Source organism: Ciconia boyciana, chromosome 2 (assembly GCF_034638445.1).
Source record: "Ciconia boyciana chromosome 2, ASM3463844v1, whole genome shotgun sequence".
NCBI classification, from domain to species: domain Eukaryota; kingdom Metazoa; phylum Chordata; class Aves; order Ciconiiformes; family Ciconiidae; genus Ciconia; species Ciconia boyciana.
In genome coordinates this window covers 113,738,382-113,758,709 of record NC_132935.1, presented here as the reverse complement: position 1 = coordinate 113,758,709, position 20,328 = coordinate 113,738,382, and the positions used below count along the sequence as shown (strand labels likewise).

Below are 20,328 nucleotides of genomic sequence, written 5' to 3'. Positions count from 1 at the left end.
ATGTTTAAACCAAACACCATGAGTTTCCAGCCACAAGCAAACCTCCACGAGGATCTTGTGGAAGAGTAATAGCGGGGTGCCCACTTTCTACAGCCACTGTCACAAATGCTCCTATACACGTGGAAGGAGGGCCAAACAAAGACCTTGTGAAAGCAGCAGTGTGGCTCCCTGCTGAAGGTGCTCCAGTGACAGTAAATCCAGCCTTCCACTTAAAACTGTGAATACATTTAAAACCCAAAATAAAAGCTGCAGATGCATACCTGTAAAGCCAGGAGAGAGGACAAGAGCCTCCTCTCCTCTCCTCCCTGCTCCCTCTGCTGTCCCTCCAAGTCACCCTCCTCAGGAACCTATTTTTATGGCTTCCCCGTTAGAGCAGCAGGGAAAGGAGATGGTGGTAGTAGGAAGATGCAAGGAGGGAAGGGTGGGCATAGTCCAGTCTGTGTTCCAATTAATTTCAAATTATTTGTGTCAAGTGGAACAGCTCCATCCATCCATCCAGACCCTGTGACACACCACACTCCTGTCCATAAAATATACCCAGGCTTGGTTCAGGATTAGCTGGAGATGGTGTGCGTAGGATGGAGACTGAACCTATTTCACTTTCCTTTCCTGGGGCCCCAGGGACAAGAGGAAGACTGCATCTGTCTCTTCTCCACACACTTTTTTTTTTTTAATTACTATTTTTAATTATCTACCATAGACCTCAGAGCCAGGCTTTGTGAACGCAAATGCTAGGCAGACAGGGCTGGCCACCAGTTTCTGAGCAGCAGGACCTGTTCCCCCTCCTCAGCCAGCACAGGCATTGCTCCATTGGCTACAGGGAAACCCATTCCTTAACCAGCATGGGAAGACCTGGGAAATCAACCCCATGAGGCAAGTTGTCTGCTGTGGATCCTCTGTGCATCCAGTGTTAGCCTTTCGTTGCCTCTTGTGGGCTGGCACATAGGTAGCTGCTAGGAGCTTTGTAAATAGCTGTGCACAGGATTGCACAAAACAGACTGGAAACCAGCATCTTGCTCTAACTTAGCCATGCTGACTTCTGCTAGCAGTAGTAGAAAAGCCATCAAACTGATTTTAGTTGCAAAAGCCAAGAGCCTGTATGTGCTTCTGCAGGGAGCACATCTATTAAGAAGGTCAATGCTAATGGGGACTCTAAGAGCAGAAATTAATACTGAGGCCTTTGGAGAATTTTGCAAATCTGTTTCTCCCCTAAGTCTTTTTTATTCATATACACACAAAATTTACAGTAGTCTTGCATGATAATTCAGCACTGGAAAGGTACTAGCCATCCCTTATTTTATATAAAAGGACTTAATCTTCTATTGCCCTTCTGGCTAAAATTATTTTTGCTAATTAGTTCTGAAAGTGATTCACTTTAGACAAGTCACTCTCTCTTTTGGGAATCAACGGGCAGTGTGAAAGTGGTGCTACTTGGGCATCTAGAGGATCCAGAAGGGCCCAGATAAGAAAATTCAGCTGGCTGCGTCCATGTCATGGCTAGCCTGGTTATGGGCACCTCTTATTTATACCTCAGCAAGGTATAAATAACAATGTAATGATTGAAAGCATCAGGGCTTCCTCCATCTCATAAAATTGGGAAGAGGGAATAGTTTTGTGTAGCTATTGATTTCCAGCTGCTTAATTAGTGTTTACAATATCTCTCCTTGAAAATAGCCATGTACATTTCATTCCCTACTTGCTTGTTTAATTTAATTTAATCAATTGTTACACACCTGTTTCCACTTACTTAAAACAAGCATTATCTGCAGCATAACAAATATGAAGCAACATTAAAAGTAATTAATCTTTATCCTTGAAATGTTTCTCTTGGAGTGGTATAATTAAGAAGCCAAGCTATAAAAATAATCAGATATCAAGTTATACCTTAAAACAACAATAGACACATAACCTTCTTTTGAACAGTACAGGCAGATTTTAACATAGATGCACAGAAAGGAGAAGTAAGAAAACTCCTAGAACATTTCATAGGATACTGCAAAAAATCCTTTTCTTTTGCTGAAAGGTGATGCTCTATTAATGAATGCTAGGAAGAGACATCTTCAGAGGACAGCAAGCTGGTATAGCTTAAGAAATACCTAAGAGAGATGCATAGGTTCCTCTTTGATTTTCCCATCAATCTTATACCCAAAAACATATAACAGTTTATGCCACTTACTTTCCTAATAAGATATAGTGACACATCCAGCTAAGTTCCTAGACCTCCTGCTTACAGGGAAATTCTCGAACGAGGCTCAAAACTGTAAGGCAATTAAAAAATACCACCCACCCCACCTTTGTTTCTTTTTTGTTTTCCCATTTAATGATTTCTGAGCTCTTGCTGGTGCCAAGCATGCTGTCCAGAACTCAGGGAGAGCCGAGGAGCTGGTCCCAACCACCATTGCCTTCTGCTGCCCTGGGCTGTAGCACGACTCTCCCACAACCCCCCGCCCCGAGAGGATGGCGGGCTCATCCCAGGGCATCTTTAAAAACCAGCTTACACACTCTCTTTTCCCCTCTGGAAAGCATAACCACTAACAAACATTAAGAAGCAATATTAGCCAGAGTTTCATGTACGTGCTGTTAGCTGATAAACTAAATCAGCAGCATGGGATTAGTGCCTGAGAAGCCCTGTGTTTCACATAGCCTCTGAGTCTTTCTAGCTGTCTTAGACTTCTGGGGTTCCTACCTGTCTTCCTCTGAGACCTTTATCCTCTTTCCTTGTATGATCTAAAGAGAGTAATTAATTTATTCCTCCAAAGGGCTTCAGTGACTGCAACAGCAATTTCACACAGTTCATATGAGTACCCTGCTGGATCATCACTTCCCCCTGTGGACCCAGAGAACAAAAGGATGGAGTCCTAAAGACCCCAAATTAAGGTGAGGATTTTTTTTTTTTTTTAAATTATTTTATTTTTCTTCCAAATTTGCTTTCCTTATTTCTTTCTTTCAATGTTTGGAAACCCCCAGCGAGTCTGACATAAGTCCCTAATTTGTCTGGTTTCTGCAGAACAGAGCGTTGCCGGATGACGGCTCACGCTTCACTGATGATGTTCTGTCATCTATCGGTGCTAACTATGGATCAGTGTCTGTCTCTACAGCCTTTTTAATAGGTACTCTATTATTTTGACACATTTCCTTCCCTCTTGTTAATCTAGGGATTAGCAGTGACATGTCTAAATTCATGCTTAACTGTGTTAACATTATCCCCCTTGTACTGAATTTACTGCGATCTCACAGTGCTAGCTGCCTAGCAGAAGACCAACACATCCTCTTGCTTAAATATTCCCACTGAGACTCTCTGAGGTTGTCTCTGTGGACTCTAAAGCTTTACCTGACAGGCTGGCTACAATACAGAGCACAAAAAAGACTGAATCTAAGAGGATATGATATTTAAAAAAAAAAAAAAAAATCAGTGGAGCTTCCATTGCAGAACTAAAGAATAAAAGAGTAAAGAAGGAGTAAAACTATAAACTAAGGAGGAAAACAGTAACAGAAAAGTGTCTGCACAGTCATACAGCACATGGGGAGAATCATTTATCCATCTGCCAGTCCTAGCCAGGATCTGCAAACTCATTCTGACCAGATGCTTTGCTGATGTCTATCCCTGGCTTTTCTTCAGCATGGATAGGTGCTTACAGTCCAGGAGCTGCATCAGGTGGACAAGCAGCATCTGTGACCTTCCCTGACTTCCTTGTGGATTCCCAGGAAAGACAGAATACGCTTTTGTGATAACCATTCTGGCACACAAGCACAGGGACCCAGGCTTCCCGCTTTTCCTGTTTGCAGCCACCCATATGTTTGACTCTGTTCCTCTTTCTGCTTTTCTCCTCAGTCCCCTCTCTTTCTCACTGTGCTTCTCTCTTCCTCCTGTCTTCATCCTAGTCCCATATCTTTTGTCAATGCTACGTCTTCTCCTTCTTCCATGTATTTATTTTTTTTACTTTGATAAGGAGAAGAGACTACGTTTCCCATAACACTTCCAGTGATGAGAGAGGAATATTTATAATTGAGTAAAGACTTGGATTTGGCAAGGGCTGAACTTTGAGAAAAGGCTCAGAAGAGAGAAAAGAGCTTGAGGCAGAGCATTTGTTTGTGGGCTATGATGATTCTGCTCAAAATTCATAAGGACTCTTGGCTCTCTTCTAGGACATTTCTGATAGAAGAGGGCAACAGCTTCAGACTCAGCTCTTTCCAGTGAGATTGGAGAACGGCAGCAGAAATCAGTAGCTATAATAAAGCTGACTTTGTAAATTGGACTGGAGGAGAAGATTCCCTGGCATTTCTAACAACTTCAGAAAGAAATGTACAACATTGAAAATCCAGACAACTTTTGCTGGCATCCAGCTAGATCTGGGTGGAAAAGATTAAGGGAATGGAGGAACTGCTCAGAGAGAAAAGACTAAAGGGGCTGGGACTCTTTGGTTTGGAGGTACTAGGCTCCTCAGGGTTATAGAATCAGGAAAGTGGTGGAGAAGGTGAATGCAGACCACTTTTGTGCCAAATCCTGCAGTTCTAGAGCTAAAGGCCATTCATCAAAAGTAGGAGATCAGTTTAAAACTGATAAAACAAAAGAGTTCACATAGCAAGTAGCAAATTTCTGGACTTTGTTTCCACAGGAAGTAGTGGGAGCTCATGGTAGGAGGGTACAAGAAGGATTAGACATGCTAATGGAGAAGGCAGCAGGCTAGTCCCTCTTTGAGTGGGATGTTGGATTAGATGATCTCAAGAGGTCCTTCTCAACCTGTCTTCCTGTGATTCTGTAACATTAACAGATGCTAAAGGGGACAGGCAGAAACATACACTCTAATGTCCCTTATCCAACTGTTGTGGCTACTGGGGACATATGAGGAGAGCAGCCTGCAAAAAAGTGGTTAGAGTCTCCCTGAAAAACATTTCCTAGTTTCTCTGTCAAAGATATAGTTCTGTCGGAGGTGGTCTGACCCTGTAGCCCATTTCTTATGTTCTTAACCACTGGGTACTATACCGAGGACTTGGATAGCCTTAAACTGACTGTTCTTCTGTGCTTTGTCTTAATCTGACCATGGTCCTTAACCTCTTTGCTAGTCTGTAATCCTGAAGCACTCATAAGTGTCCTTGGGAAGAGCAACAAGCGAAGTTATTTCCCCAGGTTTCTGAGTGAGGCCTGTCAGCTTACTTATTTCATTGAAGGAACTCTATGTATTGGACTAATACCATTAGGCTACCTTTAAACAGAAGAATCTACACATAGATGAACTTCTGCTTCATCCCTCCTTTGTCTAGTTTCAGGCCTCTCATTTTCATTATACCTGCTCAACTGTTGCTCTTTCTCCATTTCTCTCTATGTCTACCCCTTGTTTTCAGATTCCCCTGTCCCATCAACAGCTACGTTTCCCCCATGCTGCTCACAATCCCCTTTGTTCACCTCCTGCTTGGGTGGTAGTCAGCCCAGCTGCTGCATGCTTTGGCAGCAATTGCTTCCCGGTGCCCGTCTCTGAGAATGGGCTTGCTAGGCAACAGCTGGATACAGCCTCCTGACACCACAAGGCTATTGCATCAGCTCCCAGAATGAGATTTCTTTGGCACCAGCTGCTCCAGATTTCCCTGGACATCTCACTCCAGCTCCCCTTGCACCCGCGGCCACACACACACACTCTCACTCCTCCATGGGTTAGCTCAGCAGGTAACCCAAGCCTGAGAGAGGCGCCTCTCACATTTGCCTGGCCTGGTTTGGGATGACTTGGGTGCCCTTGCTTCCACTTCTCTATTTGTTAAATGGGACAAGGATGTGAGGAGTCCAGGCTACCCTGCTTCCAACATGCTCTGCTCTGATTAGAGCAACTCTAGATCTGGAACAGCTCTCCTGATGTAACAAGAGTAACATTTTCTCATTATTGCTATTCCTTGTAGATCAAAAATTAAGGGCAGTGGAACCCTTACGCAGGACATGACAGAAGTGTCACTGATACGATAGACCCTAATTTTCAAGTAATTAGGTTTTTCTTTTTTTCCCCCTAAGTGACTATAACTATTTCCTACTCCCCATAATTTCTCTCTCTGTCAGTAGCTTAGAAAAACCTCTGGAAAGTCCACGCAACATTTAAAAAGGTAATTCACCGGCAAGATAATACTTAACTACAGACTTTTCTCCCCCCACACACCTTGTTTCCCAGTAGGTCTACAATAGCTTGGCTTGAATTGTCTGTTGTAAAGGAAGCTCTGCTTGTTGTGAAAGGGGTATCTTACTGTATCTTCACAGGCTGGGAGCTGACCTAAAGCTATTTCCCAAAAATTCATACAGCGAAATTGAAATGGGATGGAGTATAGGACTGCCAAGGTGAGCATCACAGTTTTCTTCACCACCCAGGACCTTCATCCTGCTCCTTTTTGGGACCCCTGGCAGCCTACCAGCCTTGGCAAATGCTTGCTTTACCTGAAGTCCCTCTAATAAAGACTTACTACAGCCATTCCTGGAGGCAGCTGGCTAAGCAGAGAGCACAGAAGAGCAGGAATATTTTACCTGTCTGTGTATTTGCAGAAGCCTTTTGCAGGTGACAGGGCCAGAGCTTGCCAGCGACATGCAAGGGATACATGTGTCCACATCTTCAGGTGAGGCCCCAGGGAGCCCTCACATTCCCTTAGGATAACAGGTGGGGAAAAAATCTTCTTAGCTCCTGACTTTTGGGATCTCCTGCTTCTTACCTCCTCACTACTTCTGTGACTACCATTAACTATAAGCTCCAATGTCCTAACAGGCTTCTTTTGTATTGTAATGGGGAGGGGGGGTGGAAATCAGGAAAAGGCTGCCTGTGTTCTGCATTATTTGTCATGGTAATAAATGTTTCCCATATTAAGGCTGAATAGCCTCAGTGGGACACACCTGTGTCCCTCTACTAGCTGTGATCTGTGCTAATTGAGTGAGTGATGCGCCCATTGAAAGACAATGGAAAAGAATGAAATGAAGATGGATGGATTCAAATGCACCTCTCCAGCGAGGTGAGGTGAGAACAATGTTGTTTCATATTCCTTTAATTCCTGGAAGTCTCAGATGTTCTGATTCTGAATTTTCCCATTTGATAGCAAAATTGCCTTTTTGTTCATGCTTCAGCCTCTTTCGCCCATATCCATTTCTACAGGGAAGATCAAAACCTTGTTTCTGGAGCAGAGGGAGTTAAAACAGTCAACAGCCTTATAAAGTGACACTGCAGCTGTTTCTTAAGTAGCAATGGATCTTAATGAAAGGCTGCTCATAAAATTATTATCGCAGCAGCAAGTAGAGGTCCCAACTGATATTAGGCCCCTATTGTGCCAGGCACCGTATGAACACATTAGGAGAGAATAACATCTCTGCGAGGAATTTAAAACCTCATTAGATAAGATGGAAAGAAGCTGTGCCAGGAATAAGGGTCCCCACGGGGTAAAGAAAAAGGCCCTGGTCACAGGGAAAACACATGGTAGAGCCTGGAATAAGATGGCGGGTTCTTGCCACCCGGGCTCGCTGGTAGCCCTAGAGGAAAAGTCGTTCATAGCTAGCAGCTCAGGGACAGTTTATTCCTATTGCTTGAGGCCAAGATTTGAGACTCTCTTTTATTTTTTTTTTCAAACACAAATTCCAGTCCTGCACAGGGAAAGCCCTGGGCCTGACCTAGGGCACCTCATCACCACGTGCTGGGGTGCAATACGGAGGCAGCACACCCAGATTGCGTAGGGCTGGGCTGTGCATACAGCAGGAGGTCAGCACCACGATTAAAGCAGCCGTGCCCATGTTATTTGGCTGTCATGCCCCCTCTCCTGAGCCCTGCCTTCTAAGCCAGTGTCAAATCTTCTTTGGACTTGAAGTTGGAAGGGGCTGAACTCCCAAGATAGTACTTTTCTTGGAGTCTGTTGGCAGCATTGACAATTAGGCAACTGATGCATTAACATGCCAGAGAGGCTCTGATGTTTATTCATGTGCTGCTCTCGAGGGTTTATTGAATTGATGTCTGGTAAAGCAACTAATGGGAGCCCTTGGCAGGGTACCTTAGATGGATTTCCTTATTATCTCTCTAGATTTTATACTCTCTAGCAAAATCAATATTCAAGCTGGTGCACAATGCAGTCTCTTTTAGCTTCAGGGTTTAAAGATTTATGGGGCATCAGGGAAAACCAATGAAGGCAGAAGACAATGACAAAAGAAGTAAAATCCAAGTGACACAAATTGCTACTGAACTAGGGTGGGCAAAAGCAGTCTTCATTTTTTTAATTTTCTATCTTTGTTAGGGAACCATTTTTAAATTGACTTCCCCTGCTGCCCCCCTCCTTTCCTCCCTCCTGTGTTGGTGAGGCTGCATGTTGCCCTTGTACTCCAGAAATTGTGACCGGGGCAAAGGAAGTGCTGAGCCTTTAACAGGGAGTTACAAGGATTTCAGGTGGCGGTTTTAGGTTTCTGCAGGCAAGAGATGCCAAAAGAGCACTGGAGAGCAGGGAGAAGAACCACTGCTGTAACATACTTGCACCCTGTGCATCTTACCCTTTTCCATAGCAGGTCTGAGCTATATTGCATGGACCTTTGTGGGGCCTCAACAGTCCTGTGAAACAGAGCCAATGGTTCTACCTGTTTCAGTTTTGGAGAGGTGGAATATGGAGGGAAACCGTCTTTAGCTTCTTTAGCTCAAATACTTCAGTTTCTCCACCTACTCTTTTTCCTTTTTTTTCCTTTTCCTTTTTTTTTTTTTTGGTCAGAAGTCCTGCAGTGTCACAGGGTCAGTTTTCTTCAGATTTCAAACTTGCAAACCGCTTAGGGCTAATGCTTTTCACAAGCAATGTAACCCTCTCCCCCTGCCAAGATATGACCCACTGCCTTGTGAGCCTGCAAGCTAATTTGTATGGTTCTAGCTAGCTAGAGCAATTATGATACTCAATCAGATATGTTATTATTTCATTAATTCTCTGGAGTTATCATTAAGTTTCTCACCATATTTGCTTATGACTGCCCTAAAGGGAAATAAATGATAGAGTTTAAAAGGTTGGTAACACTGTGAGGTTAAGTGGGTGCACAGCTGGCTCCCGTGCTCACCATGCTACCCCTGGACTTTCCTGAGCACAAAATTACTGCATTTTTTCTCTCCCATCTTCAACAGCAGCATTATGAGGCTTAGTCCAGCCATCCTTGTAACATGCTTGGAAGAATTATGAAGTGAAATACCACTCGTGCTCTAGGATAAGTCAGAAGATTTTTCCTTTTCCCATTGTTTGGTATGTATTTTATTGCTACAAGGTTACAGCTTAACTATTAGAACAACATCAAGGGCTTGAAAGGTTACCTAGCTATAAAGGCAAACAAGTTCAAGGTAACAGTATTTGTGGGTGCCTAAGTGGGGGAACACTAGCTTGTCCATAGCTTGCACGAGATTATTCTATAATTAAACTGAAATGAGGAATGGGATTGCACATACCAATCATCTAGAGACTATTCAAACAGGAAAGTTTTGTTAGTAGTAGTCAGATTCAGTCCTGGTTGAGAATACAAATGGTAGAAATCAAATAGTGCCAGACGTCCCGCACGATCTTTCTAATCAAGAAGAGCTGCCACCTGCCAATACCATCTTCTGTAGACATGGACATAAGACAGGCAGACAGTGGTTGCAGCATCACAGACCTACAGAGCTTTTATGCATCATGCTGCAGTGACACTTGCAAAAAACATCTTGCTTCATGGGAGGAATCACAGCCCTGGTGCAGCTGAGGTAAAGAACCTTCTTAGCCATCCTCTCTTTCAGGAGACCTTCAGCACTGGCATCATTGTACATCCTTCACCATGCTCTTTATTTGCCTTCCTCCACACACTGAGGTACAACATCTGCAAGTGCAGTTCCTAAGCCAGTGGAGAGAGAAAATACTAAGCCAAATTTATTGCTTGTTCCACCAAAACTTAGGTGAAGGATGCTTTAGTCCTGTTTGCATGCTGCCTGAAGATACTGTAACAATCACAAATCTTGACGTATAAACTCTTAAACACTTGATAGTGTGGAATTGGTGTACAAATCCCATGCGGGGTCTCAAGAAAGGGGCAAATTTCAACCAGTAAAATTAATGGCCCAGCAAACTGTGGAGGATCTTGTCAGTTCCTATGTTATGTACTTCTCTCCTCCAACCATTTTATTACCCTGAACATCTGTGGAAACGTGGAGGTGCAGGGAGCCTTGAGGCTGCTCAGCATGTTTGACTCCATTTTCTCCTTAAACATGTGCAAATGCTACTTCTATTTGCACCTTCGCAGAGCTGTGATTTGCAACACCAAAGCCTAAATGACACCTAAATTTCCTCTGGAGCATTAAACAAACAAGCCAGTAGGACATCTCATAGTCTGGGAAGTGCTAAATTGAAAGCAGTAGTACAAACTGCACTGCTTTGAAAATGAACCAGTTGAATTTCTTTGCTGTGATCCAAAGCCGAGGGGTCTTTTCTCATGGCTTTTTCTGCATGAATCCAGGCTCTGTGCACTCCCCAGAAAACTGAACCAGGATTCTGATTCAAGGTTTATAATGTAGAAAATCTTGTGTTTCTAATATAGTTTTGTTTTTAATTGGATTTATGTGAAGAAAATATAAAAGGAAGAGGACAGCCAGGAGGCTATCCACAGTAATAGTTTAACAGAGCCGGTATTTAACATTTTATACACTGTCAGTAAACTTCTGGTTTGATATTGACAGTAGATACAAGCCTCATAAAATTAGTCAGAGGCAAGTTAGTAGCAAGTTAAAATCTAGAAAGTGGCTAGGACTATACAAGGTAGTTTGGGCTTGAGGATTAATATTGGTTGGTTGAAGGACTGTGTTAAAATAACTGGGTATAAGGAGAATACCTTCTAGTGGTATCTCCTGGGCTGTCTGCAAGTTCTTCAGTTTCTTCTCAAAAATAAGCCCACTCCTCTTCCTTTCAAATGACTTTGCAAAGAACAGCCCTGTCCCATGTGGTTGCCAATAGGAGCGTAGTAAGTTTTGCAATCACAGAATAACAAAATACATAGTGCCTCTCTTTGAAACATCCTTTAAAAATGCCTGCTTTTCTGGCCGGTCATCGCATTGCAAATGAAACTGCTGTGATCAGAACCTTCTATAATGCAATGCTGTGTTCATTTGTTTCTGTTGATATACCATGCGTTTCAGGAAAAAGGCTGCAATTATTAAAACCAAAATCCATCAGTCTGTCCTCCGTCAGTCTTTTCCTTCTGCTGAATCATTACCTAAAGAATTTTGGAAAGATTTCTTCAACTGGAAAAAAAGGGAAAAAAGTGTTATTTTCTTTGTATGAGAATGACCAAGACTAGTCTTAAAAGGAAACGGGTACAAAAGATGACAAAACATGATCTCAAATACTTCAATTCCTTGTTCCTCACTGCCTATGGTTCTCATTCTTTGAATTGTGCGCTAAAGAATCTGATTGTGCTTGATAATGTCAACATAAATCAAGAAAGTGGTATAAGACTACAATAAAGAGCATTCCCTCCGATGGTGTTTACATGAAGTTTATGCAGAATTTAACCCTAATTGTTCATTTAAGAGAATGTCAATCCTTTAAAAATTGGGACATATGCTTAGGTGGAAGAGACCATTAAATGATAAGGCAGCTATCTAAGAGATTTTCTAGGCATATTTTGTACTCAGGCAGGCAAACAATTTTTTATGGTTACATTGTGAGATCAGTAAGAAACGCTGACTTTTAATTTCTTCAGAAAAACAACAAACCTTGCAGTTCACTGCCTTGACTGCCCTTGTAAAACTGGATAGTTGTCTCTGCAAATTGAAGCCATAAACTACTAATTTCACATGGTGGGAGAGGGTTTAATATACTAATTAGTCAAGCAGTTGCATTCAAAGTTCAAGCAAGCCAGGCAAATACCTTTCATGTATTTATATGTTCTTCTCTCTGGAGCATCTAGATCATTGCCACAGCTTACTGAGAAATATCAAGGCGGGTCCAGTCCCAGTTCTACCTGTGTTGCCTATGCAGACTGAAAGTGCCCTGAAACACGGCTCCATCCCTTCACATGAAAGCATGGCTTAGTGGGAAAGGGTCCTGACCTAGGCTGCGCCAATGAGACACAGAATAGTAAAACCGCATTGCAGGTCAGCGATCCCTTCCACTTAAAGCCTTGAGAATGAGACCGAAACATCTCCTTACATTGTGTAAAAATGCCTTAAAGTCCATTTTTGCTTGGGGAGGTCCTTTTATTTCCTTTTTACTGGTGGAGAGCTCCTGTTGGTCAGACTCGGCTGAATTCGTCTCAGTTGCTGTCCTGGTAGGAAATTGTGTTGGAGGTGCCCCCGACTGCAGGGCAGAGAGTGAGCCTGTTGCTGTGGTGTTTTTGCTAGGAGCTCTTTGGAGCACCATTTCTGAGCACCCACTTTGAGGATGCGCGGTGTCAGCAGCATCTGGAAATGCTTGTTTATTCTGGGCTTTTCTTTCTCCCTTCCAATCAGAGAGTCCGAGCTCAGAAAACAGATGGGATTGTTCTACTAGTAATTGGTCCAGCTGCTGCAGAGAAAATAGAAGGAAAAGCATATTGCAGTAATAAAAATATAATAAAAGGAATCAAGCAGGATACACAAGAGTATATGAAGCATGCCTACTTCTTCTGCTTGGTCTGAAGAAGACATGCAATATCTGGCAAAGGAAAAGTTGCCATAAAAAGGAGGAGAAAGGCCTAAAGGGCATTTTATTCTGACAGATAGATCTAATTGCCTAATGCAAAAAATCTCCAAATGGACTTCAATATGTGACCATTGCAGTCTTGATCCTCTAACCCAAGTTTGTCAGAGAGGAATCAAGGACAAGTAACCGATCCCCTGATCATGTTTTCTTTACCTTTCCTTATCAAATGGAGAGCTATTCCAGAAAAGAACCAGACCAGTAACCATTTATCAGTAATTCTGTAGGCTGCCTATCACTTTATTCTGGAAATCATGGGACCTTTATAGAGCAGAGGAGAGTACAGTCACTTCTGTAAGTATCAGCACTTTTCCTGGGCGATTGAGCTCAAGCAGCATAGTCAAAGAGAGAGAGAGTCAAAGATGTAAACTCTAAGTCTGTTATTGGAAATCCTATTCTTGGCACTGAAAGGTTTATTCAGATGTACCTCAGAATTAACACTTTGAATAGCAGGACAGGCTTAAACTCTCCCCACACGACCCAGAGCAGTGGCTTGTGCAACATACCATAAGGATCCCCTCCCTGACCTGGCAAGCTTGATCATTCAGCCGAAATTCCAGCTCTGCAACCTCTTGACGAACGGCTCGCCGTAAGAGTTGCAGGTGTCTGCCTTCCTCCCTGTAGGGACAGCAGTGAAAGCACACTTGAGTGAGCAGTGAGACCTTCCTCTTCCTCAGCATCAGCATAATGCCTGTATCTCCCTCTGTTGCTGTCTTGTTTTTACCCATGATCACAGGATACCTTACAAAATAATAAGTAACAGCCCTTGTCCGCTTGACTCTCATTTCTTTGATTATCCCAGTTGCAAGATTAAACACGTTGTAGTTGCAGAGCCAGCTTGAGTCTGGGCAGGTTTATCACTTCTGATTTATTGCCAGCACAAAGCCTTACTTTCAGGCAGCTGCATAAATGCCTTACTTTCAGGCAGCTCAAGGCTGGAAGTCCCTAGTAACTTTTTGTGAACCTGAGGCTTCTCGGTAAGCCCTGTGAACTTGGGGTGGGTCCACGAAAAGCTAGTTCAATTTTTCCTGTATCATCACCCCATTGATCATGAGCGCTAAGTACATGGCCTAAAGGGACTGATTTGCCAGAGATTGCTCCCACCTCCTTCCCTGAACACCATTGACCTGGGACACTGAGCTCCAGCTGACTGAGATCTGTTCCTGTGTTCCTATTACTATTAAAATACAGTAGTTGCACACTAAAAATCTAGCCTGTGTCTATGGAGCAATCTTCCCCTTCAAAACGCTCGTGTTTAAGAGCCTTGAACAGTGTGGAGAGAAGCTGGACTTTCCTCTGAGCAAAAATCACATCACAATACATTTCTCCTCCACTTGCGGGATGACGACAAGCTGCAGAAGTGCTGACCAGAAGTGCTGTGGTAACACAAGTGACCAGACAGGTTGCACATGCCCATGGGCTGTTGTTGATGCTAGCTTTAGATTTAGATATGTGTGTTGGGCTGCCATTACCTTCCTTCACCTGGCATTGTGCTGGAAAACAGCACCTGCTGTTCAGTCAGGTGCTGTTCAATCTCATCCAGCTTCTCCTGGAAGTGCTGGCAGGAGCTCTTCATCGCTTCTATTTCATGGAGGGTACGCTACGCAGAAAAGCAAGAAGACACCCCACTTTACTACTTTCCTTTGAGTACTTCCACGTGAAGTGCGTTTGAAGCTGAAAGCCTGAACAGCATGGGTCCTCCTCTTACCCACACAACAGGGACTCTGTGAGCAGCTGCTGTGAAACTCCAGATGGCAGTTCAAGTGAGTTTGCTCTGGGTCCATCACTCGCATCCCAGTCACCACCTTTTCTCCTAAAGCATGTAGGACTAAGTGCTGGCACTACTCAAGCCGGTGAGAATTTCATTTTTGTCATTGAAGAGGAAAAGGACTTTGATCAAAGATCTGACACAATGTGCCAAATTCTGATGTTATTGCACTGTTGTCAGACATTATATTTGAGCAGGATGAGTTGCTATGGGTTAATGATAGGTTAAATTACTGTCCACTGGAAGTTAGAAACTGTTTTGAAAAGGAGAAAGAGGGAGAGAGGGAAGATATATAAGAACTATGAGAAGAAAAAGTGTCTTTCCTGATCGTTTCTGCTAAGTGTTACACTGATAATTTCTCATCTATTGCCAGTTAGAAACCTAGAATTGGATTTATCTAACCAAATGCAGACATTTACTGCAACAGATGTACATGCAATTACTGCAGAGCAAATGTTCTAATCCAAAAGTAGACATCTGTAATAAGTGAGAGGATCTATGCCGTAACTGTGAACATTACTCTTCACTGAGAGAAGGTATCTATGACTGATCATCTGCATCTACCCTGATGTAGCCACCTACACCAGGAATGTCTCAAGGCAGGGGACATGAATGAGCAGGAATGGTACGTCAAAAATTGTAAGAAGATTTGTGAGTTAGTACTTTGTAGCACAGAACAAATACAATGGCGGCTCACTAGTGACATCAAAATGTCTAAGTTTCTATCCACATTAAAGACTTTTCCTTGACTTTTCACACCTTGTTCAGGGCGGTAATGCAGACAGCGTCATGCAAATTATTTTGGAGACAATACCATCTGCCTTCTGAAAACATGCTCCCCTTTTACACTGAAACTGCTCTAAGTGCAAGAAAGTGTTTGGCATGTTCCCATCTTGGCAGATTTTGGCCTCTTGTAAGCCATGACAAGACAGTGTAGAAACCTGCACTCCACTGCTGACCACTGTAACTGACAGGGAACAAGAGGCATGTTTGCAAAGCATAGAAATGGCCGATCTCTTTGGATTCCTGCAATCACGTCCTTTGATGATGTCTTCATGTTTGTGTGCTTAAATGTGTCCCTCAGTCCCAGCAAGGCCTGAAACATGAGGAAGCCCTACCTGCTGGGTGACCAGCCTCAGCTAGGGGGCAAAAGATGCTCCCCATGCATTTGAGAAACCTCCTTCTCAATCTCCATTTCAATGCAACTACTTTGTCAGGCACACTCCTGATGTGCATGACCCAGGGAGAAACCATCCCATAGCAGTAAATTAAAAAATCTAGCCCCAACAGCCATGAAATTGCACCAGAAAGGGCTAATTAGAGACTAATAGTGGTTTGATAGGGACAGTGCTGTGACTGCAGCAGAGGTGAGCTCTCCTAGGTGTCCACGTGGAGCTCAGCTGGTGCTCTTAATGCTGTGGGCCAGGGCAGCAATCGCACCCCACTGAGGCAGTCAGATGTGTTATGAGCACCTTCAGATTAAGTGTTGGCTGATTGCTCATTTGCCCCTCACCCCAAACTTTAATCTTGATCCTCAGACAGTTTTCTTGTTCCTAGATGGGAGTGTGTGGGATGCAAGTGAGCAGTGCCCACACAGTAATCATGGTTTCTTCTACCCACTGCCAAATCTGAGCAGAGCAAGGACTTCTAGCCATCAAAAAAGCATGCCCAAATGAGCTTGCAGAGCTCCTGTCATTCAGGTCACTAGGGAAAAAGTCAATGGGCCACAGACAAATTTCTAGTTCGTTCCTCAAGGCTAACAAAAATCTAGAAAGCACCATGCAAAAGATACAAGAGGCACAGTGTCAGTAGGTTTGGTAAAAAGTCATGTCAGCCCTTATAGATGAGGTATGGGCAGCTCCCCTGGCACTGACTCTTTGAGCGTATCACAGAGCACAAGTTCACATAGATTTATTCAGAGTTCAGGCTCAGCAAGGATGGAGGGGGGACTAACTGTTCCAGGACTACCTTCATGCAAGACCTTGTTTAAGGTAAGGTGTATGTAAACAGGGTAAATTTACTGTCTAACAGTTGCTCTGTGGTGGTTGCATTCCCCATGCATGCCGTAGGTAAATGGGACGTAACCTGAGTGTGCTTCTCTCAGTAAAAGGTGTAGAAACTACCTTGCCTTTAATGCAAAGTACAAAGTAGGCATAGTTATAATCCCTGCAGAGTAGCTAATATTTAGTAAATTTACTCGCTTATGGCACAGTGACTTGAGCGTGGAGCCATATCCCCAAGAACAGATTTTGGATAACAGTACGGTGCAAAGTCTGTTCCTCCCACATTCCCTGTCCACAGACTGGGGAAGACAAATCACTATTAGCCCCTATTAGAAGAGTGATAAAATAGTAGTCAATCAACGAGAAAAGGCTTCCCAGTCCAGCGTAAGGTACTGATTCACTGCCATCTTGTGGCAACAGCAAGTTAGCTGACAAAGGCGTATTTTCCAATATGCTGTTCAAAGACAAGACATTGCAGCTTTATATATTGAGTGATGTGGCAGCATAAAACTCACCAGTTTCACTTTCTGGAACTTTTACCTAATAATTTTCTTCCCCAATTTGTACAACAGTTCAAGTTTCATTTCATTATGAAGAGCAAAGAGAAGAGGAAAAATGGAAACACCTGCAAACCAGCAGGAGGTATGCTGCTCCTTCCACATTTTTCTCAGAACGCAAAAGCCACTCCTGACTCCCTTCATTGCTTTCTTCCCCAACAAAGCCTGAGTCTTTCACAACTTTTGGGAACTCTCAGCTATTCTGAACAAAGAAATAAAAATCTGGTGACATTTTAGTATTGGTGTTTTTTTGTTAAAAATATTCATCTTAGTGGGACTTCAGATTTAATGCAAGCTTCTTATTCTATTATGGTAAAATGGCTTGAGGATCTGAGAAGTCACAATTCACTTCAATTTAGAGCAGTTTGGCTTATGGTATGTATCCGGGTGTTCACAGTTAGTCTTTAAAAAACACTAAGTAATATAACCTAAATGAGTTCTCATTAAAGAGGATTACACTAAATCATTTAACCTTCCATTTTCTGCAGTCCAGTAAGTTACTCAGTTACTGTAACTCAGCTGATTTACAGGAACTCACTGAAACTCATTCTCTTCTCTCAGCTCTTCATTTGACCTGTAAACTTTATCACTCAGTTCACAGTAACCATTTTAAGACTGAACTGATGTACATAAGTTACTAAAAGAAGCAGCCCAACAAAACTGAAGGTACACAGATATGTTTGCCATTTTTGTCCAGAAGGGAATGCTTCTTTCCCCATCCATTTTCTCAGTTACATTCCCAAGATATGTCTCACTAAAGAAGCAAGCATGGCAGGAGAGAAAAGGAAAAGGCAGCTTGTGCATTTAGCTCGTGTCAGCTGTCCATCTATACAAAGAAACCTACTCACCGGAGCCAGATTACGCATTGCAGTGTCCTGTAGGAGCGTCAGCGTTTTCAAGAGCTGCAGCTCGGTGGAGGCATGGTTTGAGCAGCAGCCCACAGGGCGATGAGGAGAGGCACCCACAGGGAAGGTCCACGGGCAGCAGCCATGGCAGCAGCAGCAGTGACAGCAGCAACTGCCCTGTGCACCCCCAGCACCAGAGGCTTCACCCCAGTAGTGTGACCTGTATTTGCCACAAAGCACAGTGTCAAGAGAGGCTGACTTTGTCAGGTGGCTATGAGGTGGATGGAGCAGTGGTGGCCACCTGGCTTTCCTGGCGTGGATGTCAGTTTGGCTGGGGGCTTCAGTGGTCTGCTTCACACCATCCTTTGAAGTCCCTGGGACTGACCGTATGAGAGGCCCACTCTCAGAGTGGTGCACTAACGTGTCAGAGAAGTCCACGAGATCTTCCCTAGCAAGGCTCTCACTGACAGGAGCATTTTGCCCTGTGTACTTCACCTTTGAAGTAAACTCCAGCCCTGAAGGCATCTGAACAGTAACAGATTTCAAAGGAGCAGAAGCCATTTCACCATTTTGGACAGTGTCTCCCTGTTCTGATTTGTTGTCACCTAACATCTCCCCTATGCTACCAGTCTCTTGACCTTCAGATGAACTTAATCCAGGCCTTTCCGCTAGGCAGGAGGGATGCCTCTGAGATACTTGCAGAGAACATCTTGAAGCAGCACTGCTCCCACTTTGCGCTGCTGAGCCCTCCTGTGGAGTTTCTGTAAGCCCCTTTTTGGGGAAGCATCTTGTGTTTTTTGAATCACCCTCCATTTTGCAGAACTTTTGCCCATTTGTCACCTCATTCACTGAAAGCAGGGTACCATCTTTGCTGACCACTTCCACTCCCCACCACGGTCCTTTAACATGTCCTGTACAACCTCGATAGGCACTTTCATGACATGGAACTCCAATGTCCTTTTCAGTCAGGCACCTCTCACTTTCATCTTCACCTCTGATTTTGCTCTCACTGATGCCTGCAGGGTTTATATCACTCGATTCAATGAAGGTTACATTCACCTTTTTGTGTTCTGTACTAAAATATAAATGATGATCAAATTTTGAGGAGCTAGAATCTCCTTCATCCTGAGTATCACCCTGAAAATAAGGACTATGCTCTTTTATGCACTCCTCTTTTTCCAGTTGCTTTCTTCCAGTTTTATCTTCTTTCTTGTCCATTTCACATAACATTTCTTGTACAAAAGTCTGCAGCTGAGCATTATAGGCCTGATACTTGCCATTTTCTGTAGTCAGCAGCAGATGAGTCTCTTCTCCCTGGTCACTGCATGCTTTTGTTGATGTAGGTACTGTCAAAATGCTTTCACAAGCTGTGATGAAGACCTTAGCAACACAATCATCTGGCTTTTTTTGAAAATCTTGATTTAACATAGGAAAAATTGTCCTATGTGACAGAGCTGTTTCTTGATTGTGGATATCAGAAATAAAATTAATCTTTCCTGACAAAGATGGATTCTGAAGAGGGGAAAAAAAAAAAAAAAGAGGAATTCAAATACTACATTTGTTCTAGCACACTGGTTTGCCCACCACTGTTTTGCCCTGGGCACCCCCAGGACATCTTTAAATACATCTTTAAATACCCAATGAACCAAAGAATCAAAGATTCTTGTAATATTTCTTCTCTAATGCCTGTAACCTTGCACAAATCTTGCATTAGTGTGGTAGAAGAGTTGCACAAAGTTCTGAGAAAGCTTCTCACCTTCTGAGGTTTTCTAGGAGGATGAATTTGTTTTCATGAAGCTTTCACAACTCCATGACTTTTTTAATGTTACTTGTGCTAGGGTTACAGAGTTTTTATAGACCTACCGACAACTATTGCTTGTTTCTTACTTGTAAAACTACAGGTTCTGGCAGCTCCTCCATGAACCCACTGCTGTCTGACTGGCAGCTGCTTGTTCTTGTCACCATCACCTCTGCTGGGGAAAACAAAAGGATAAGAAAAGTTAGAAGGAAAGACAGAAAGTAGTAACCAGCCAAAATTAACAGAGAGGTAAGCAGGGGCACTTTAAGTGTATATTTCTAGAAATATTCTTGATCCTGGCCAGAAACCTGCAATATTGCTATAACCAGAAAAAAAAACCAAAATGTGCTCAGGATAGCTACTGCTGATGTTACTAAGTGTTGACTTATTCACCAGTGTAATCATCAACTGCAGATTTCAGATTTTGATATATTCACACAACATACGCAATGTAAATAACCTATAAAGCAGCCAACCACTTGTTTTCCTTTGCTAAAAATGTTGACTTTTGATTGTTAGAACTGGCTCAGACCAAGTCTCATTCACACCTATGCAGTTTCGATGGCTTCAACCAGGTGACTCCTGCAGGGAAAGGGAGTTGCCCCAGCCTCTCCCTAGACCAGTTTGTCTCTACTTTGAGGCACTGTGTATCATCTTTGTTGTTTTTTGGTCTGAGGACAGGAAATCA

The 20,328-nt window shown here is 43.2% G+C and overlaps 1 protein-coding gene across 1 annotated transcript in view; it reads right to left on the bottom strand.

The window, feature by feature from the left end:
* Positions 1-6,997: 6,997 nt before the first annotated feature.
* The window catches only part of ITPRID1 (ITPR interacting domain containing 1), a 38,840-nt gene continuing 25,509 nt past the window's right edge, over positions 6,998-20,328 (bottom strand). Inside the window, exons 6-11 of the mRNA XM_072851605.1 lie at positions 19,730-19,815; positions 17,846-19,354; positions 14,142-14,269; positions 13,176-13,287; positions 12,142-12,495; positions 6,998-7,135 (exon numbers count right to left, since the gene is read on the bottom strand). Coding sequence (XP_072707706.1) covers positions 6,998-7,135; positions 12,142-12,495; positions 13,176-13,287; positions 14,142-14,269; positions 17,846-19,354; positions 19,730-19,815 — 2,327 coding nt within the window. The remainder of the gene's footprint in view (positions 7,136-12,141; positions 12,496-13,175; positions 13,288-14,141; positions 14,270-17,845; positions 19,355-19,729; positions 19,816-20,328) is intronic.